We start from the raw sequence: 5,748 nt of genomic DNA on the forward strand, positions 1-5,748 counted from the left end.
GCAACTGGTTTGAAAGACAAAGCACATGGCCAGTTGCGAGTTAAGACTGGGCTTGCAACTTTGATGAAAAAACTATAGCTCTACTTGCGAGTCAAGCGTGAACTTGCAACTGGAACAACTACACAAAACTACGATACTAGTTGCGAGTAGAGGATGGACTTGCAACTAGGAGAACTACAAACTACGAGCCGACTTATGAGTCGAGGGTGAACTTGGAACTCGGATGAAAAATAAGCTATGGCCCAGTTATGAGTCGAGGATAGACTTTTAACCCGGACAAGCAACATAACCTGCCATTCGACTTGTACAACACACGCCAGATAAAATGGGCACACAAGAGCGCAAGCAATAAAATGCTCGACAAAAAAAACATACATACAACACGAACGAGCTGACAAATGAACAAAAAGAAACAAGGTGACACAGGAATACATTGGTCGACGACACAAGACCAAGATTTTGCACTAAAATTACAGGAGCAAGATCCAACTGATAAAAACCTTAGATGACTCATTGCTAAATCTCGTCTTGATAAAGTTTAAAAGAAATGGGAGACAGTGTCAAAATGAACCGATAAGGTAACGGCCGCGATAGAGCCTCTCTTTCCTTGTTTCTTCCAATTCTATGTCACGGCCTAGAAACAACACGGCGAAACGAGTTGCCAACATGCCGCGATAATAGGCCAAAAAAGTGAAGTCAATCGGGCTAAGAAACTAATGTGCGACAAACAAAACATCAACCAACGAGGGGATCGAGCACTTGCACAAAAGTTAAAGAAACTAAATCAAGTGATGACAAACTTAGATGAGACATCCTCAAAAATCATCTAGATGTGATTCAGAAATTCCATATAAAAATATCCACGAATTTGACGGTTTCTACAATTTTTTTAAAAAAATTATAAAAGAATGCACGAATTTGACAAGAAAAGAAAAAAATGAAAATAAAGAACAAAACCGGATAGAGAAAAATGGAGAACATGAAGAAAAAAACCATCATGGAACCTCTCAAACTTAACAAAACTGTGAAAACATGAGAACATAGACATTGTTCCATAATTAAAAGGTGTTCATGAACTTTTTTTTTCAAATTTTATAAAAAAATATTCACAAAAAACCTTATTCATGAATTTGAAAAAAAAGTAAAAATACAAGTGAAAAAGAAAATAAAATTAAATATGACAAAAAAGAAAAAAATGAAAGAAAGCCCGGATAGAGAACATAAAATAGAAAGAAAAAAAGGAGAAAAACCAAGGTGGCTCACACGTGTTTTTTATATAGAGAAAATATGGCTTATAAGTAAAAAAATTGAGAGAAAGAAGTAATTTCCTCCGCAGAACTCTCCTCAAATTCATGAACGGACAAAACAAATAGGCCATGGATAAATATATGGTGAGGATAGAGAAATCTCAACAACTGCCAATCTCCACACACAAAAAAGAAACACAATCAATGTTCAAAAAAACGCAGTCAAAGAAAACACAAGTTATCAATGGTCCGCACAAACATTTGATTGTGCAGCCACAAAGACGTTGAAAAGAGCCCACGGGCCAATATACAAAAAAAAAAAAGAAAACCAAAAGACACACAAAGCCCGAGGATTTGCTAAAAAAAACAGAGCTCGTGGCTCACAACAACATAAAAAGATAAAAAACAAGCCAGCTGGGTCCACAAGGTCAGGTCACGTGAAACAAGAACACGTCAGTTTAGGGATAATAGCACGAATCTGAAAACTTCTATCCAATGGTTGGACATTTAGATGTGAGATAGTATATTTACATCTAGATGTGAAATAGCAATCCTGCAAAGTTTATACGGACTTGTCATGCGTGGACTGTGACCATATCGGATGCTGCATGGTATCTGGCCCGCCGATCTGCGATCGGACGGCGGGCAAGTCCCATTCAACCTTGTCGGGGCAAGAGAAGCAGGCACCACAACTGGTGCCGCGAAAGCAACGTTCGAGAGGCCGGCAAGCGACTCGCACAGGTGGCTGATTCAGCGGGAGATCACACATAATAATCTTCTTGGCTTGGATGGAGATAAGATCAAGAGCTAGACTCCTCCGTCCTCATCCCCTGTCTTGATTCTCTATAAATCCACCGGCGTCTCAGCTCTCTCCTCGACGAGGACGAATAACAGTGCAACGAAGAAATACTCTGCTTTGGATCAAAGAATCAAGAACAGAGATCGGAGAATCGATGGCTGCTGCGTTTGCGTCCACGCCGGCGGTGATGTGGTCGGCTCGCCCGGAACGGGTGGCCGTCGCTCGGCGGTGCGTGGTGGCGCGGGCGTCCGCGACGATGGCGGCACCGGCGGCGCTGGCGGCGGGAAAGACGCACTACGATGTGCTCGGCCTGGGCGCAGGGGCGAGCAGGGGTGAGATCAAGGCGGCTTACCGGCGCCTCGCGAGGGAGGTGCACCCGGACGCCGTCGGCGGCGGCGGAGACGACGGGTTCATCCGGCTGCACACAGCCTACGCCACGCTCACCGACCCCGATGAGCGCGCGCGGTACGACCGGGACGTGACCAGCCGCGCCGCGGGGATGACGATGCGGCGGGCGTCGGCGACGACCCGACCAGCCTTCCGGCGGCGGACGTGGGAGACGGACCAGTGCTGGTAGGACGTACGGCCGGGCAAACGCGGCTGCCTTCCGTGGGCTCTGAGCCCCTGGCCGGCGGCCGCCCGGTTCGCTCAGGCACGGCGCTGGCGGAAAGTTCCTGGCGACTATCTTGTAACGTACGATCAGGATTGGACGTCCCAGATTGGGTGATGCGGACGCGGCAGCTCTGTACACAGCAAGAGGCGTTTTTTAAAGATCTCTTGTGCTTCCGGTCAGCAAAATGCAAATATGTAAATTAATTAGTTTTTTGCGGGTAAATTAATTAGTTAACTACTGCAAATTAACAGCCAAGGAATATATAGTAGCTCTCTTTGTAATAGAAGAAACTAGTTAACTCCATGTCGGTTGTTTCTTCTTTCAAAGTTGTCTCTTCTCTTCTAGAGGTAATCAATTAACAGAGTACAAAAGTGTAAAAAGAAAATTGGTCCATGTGAGTCATTATTTCTTCTTCTTCTTCTTCTTCTTCTTCTTCTTCTTCTTCTTCTTCTTGGTTATGACAAATTGATGCAAGACACACCTCCAACTAAAGACGAAACAAGGTTGCGCCCCGCTATATTAATATAGACAACCCCGATACAACAACGATAGGTGCTAGGGCGGAAGCAGTACAGTCACATCCAAAAAAACGAAAAAGAAAATACAAAAAGGAACAAATGCCGACAACGATGGATCAATAAAAACGAAGAAGCCTCGTGACCGTTGCGCCCACAGTGGATCTTCCACCACGCTCCTGTACTCTAAAGCGCCGGTATCAATCAACACCTCCAAGAAGGGACGCGACAATGACGACGCTGATGTCAAGGGTTTCCCCGGTACGCGGCGAGGAGAAAGGAAGGGTACCACCTGACGCCCTCCAGGAAGGTCTAGCGGCACCCTCAAGCGCCACCGCGCACGTAGGTGTCGGACATGCCAACAGAGATTGCTCCCGATCCCAACAATCACCTCGGGCATTCCGGAGCACACCACCATACCGTCCACCACCCTGCTCCACCATGGTCTCAAGGCCTCCCACGCGGTCTCACCACGGCACCGCGAAGTAGGTCCTTGATACGTCTCCAACGTATCTATAATTTTTTATTGTTTCATGTTGTTATATTATCATTCTTGGATGTTTTAAAATCATTTTATAGCAGCTTTATAGCATTTTTTGAAACTAACCTATTGACATAGTGCCCAGTGCCCGTTGCTGTTTTTTGCTTGTTTTTTACTTCGCAGAATATCAGTACCAAACGGAGTCCAAATGTCACGAAACTTTTTGGAGATATTTTTGGACCAGAAGACAACTTGGGAGTCAAGGAAGCACCTTGGATGAGGCCCGTGGGGCCCACAAGACACCAGGGCACGTCAGAGGCCCCCGGCGCGCCCTTATAGGTTGTGGGGCCCACAGGGGTCTCCTCCATTGCCTCTTCGCTCTATAAATCCTCAGAAATCCCAGAAACCCTAGGGGAGTAGACGAGAAACATTTCAGCCGCCGCAAGTTCCAGAACCACAAGATCAAATCTACACCATCACGGACGGGTTCATCATCCTCATTGGTGCCTCTCCGATGATGCATGAGTAGTCCACCATAGACCTACGGGTCCGTAGAAAGTAGCTAGATGGCTTTCTCTCTCTCTTTGATTCTAAATACAATGGTCTCTTGGAGATCTAGTTGATGTAATAACTTTTTACGGTGTGTTTGTTGGGGTCCGATGAAGATCGAGTTTATGATAAGTTTCTATCCATGAATTGTTGGAAATATGCCCTAGAGGCAATAATAAAATGGTTATTATTGTATTTCCTTGTTCATGATAATTGTCTATTGTTCATGCTATAATTGTGTTATCCGGAAATCGTAATACATGTGTGAATACATAGACCACAACATGTCCCTAGTGAGCCTCTAGTTGACTAGCTCGTTGATCAACAGATAGTCATGGTTTCCTGACTATGGACATTGGATGTCATTGATAACGGGATCACATCATTAGGAGAATGATGTGATGGACAAGACCCAATCCTAAGCATAGCACAAGATCGTGTAGTTCGTTTGCTAGAGCTTTTCCAAATGTCAAGTATCATTTCCTTAGACCATGAGATTGTGCAACTCCCGGATACCATAGGAGTGCTTTGGGTGTGCCAAACGTCACAACGTAACTGGGTGGCTATAAAGGTGCACTACGGGTATCTCCGAAAGTGTCTGTTGGGTTGGCACGAATCGAGACTGGGATTTGTCACTCCGTATGACGGAGAGGTATCTCTGGGCCCACTCGGTAATGCATCATCATAATGAGCTCAATGTGACCAAGTGTTTGGTCACGGGATCATGCATTACGGTACGAGTAAAGTGACTTGCCGGTAACGAGATTGAACAAGGTATTGGGATACCGACGATCGAATCTCGGGCAAGTAACGTACCGATTGACAAAGGGAATTGTATACGGGATTGATTGAATCCTCGACATCGTGGTTCATCCGATGAGATCATCGTGGAACATGTGGGAGCCAACATGGGTATCCAGATCCCGCTGTTGGTTATTGACCGGAGAGTCGTCTCGGTCATGTCTGCATGTCTCCCGAACCCGTAGGGTCTACACACTTAAGGTTCGGTGACGCTAGAGTTGTAGAGATATTAGTATGCGGTTAACCGAAAGTTGTTCGGAGTCCCGGATGAGATCCCGGACGTCACGAGGAGATCCGGAATGGTCCGGAGGTAAAGATTTATATATGGGAAGTCCTATTTTGGCCACTGGAAAATGTTCGGAATTTTTCGGTATTGTACGGGGAAGGTTCTAGAAGGTTCGAAGTGGGGCCCACCTGCATGGGGGGACCCACATGAACGTGGGTAGTGGGGGCAAGGCCCACACCCCTGGTCAAGGCGCACCAAGATCCCACCTTAGAAAGGAATAAGATCATGTCCCGAAGGGATAAGATCAAGATCCCTAAAAAAGGGGGATAACAATCGGTGGGGAAGGGAAATGATGGGATTTCTTTCCCCCACCTTTGCCAACGCCCCAATGGACTTGGAGGGCAAGAAACCAGCCCCCTCCACCCCTATATATAGTGGGGAGGCGCATGGGAGCAGGACCCCAAGCCCCTGGCGCCTCCCTCTCCCTCCCGTGACACCTCTCCCTCTCACTGAGCTT

The 5,748-nt window shown here is 46.4% G+C and overlaps 1 protein-coding gene across 1 annotated transcript; it reads left to right on the plus strand.

The window, feature by feature from the left end:
* Positions 1 to 2,073: 2,073 nt before the first annotated feature.
* Positions 2,074 to 3,011, plus strand: LOC123168898 (chaperone protein dnaJ 11, chloroplastic-like). Its single transcript, XM_044586761.1, has one exon. The coding sequence runs from the start codon at positions 2,201 to 2,203 to the stop codon at positions 2,621 to 2,623; it is 423 nt and encodes a 140-aa protein (XP_044442696.1). The 5' UTR covers positions 2,074 to 2,200; the 3' UTR covers positions 2,624 to 3,011.
* Positions 3,012 to 5,748: the final 2,737 nt, after the last annotated feature.

This window comes from Triticum aestivum, chromosome 7D (genome assembly GCF_018294505.1).
Source record: "Triticum aestivum cultivar Chinese Spring chromosome 7D, IWGSC CS RefSeq v2.1, whole genome shotgun sequence".
NCBI lineage: Eukaryota > Viridiplantae > Streptophyta > Magnoliopsida > Poales > Poaceae > Triticum > Triticum aestivum.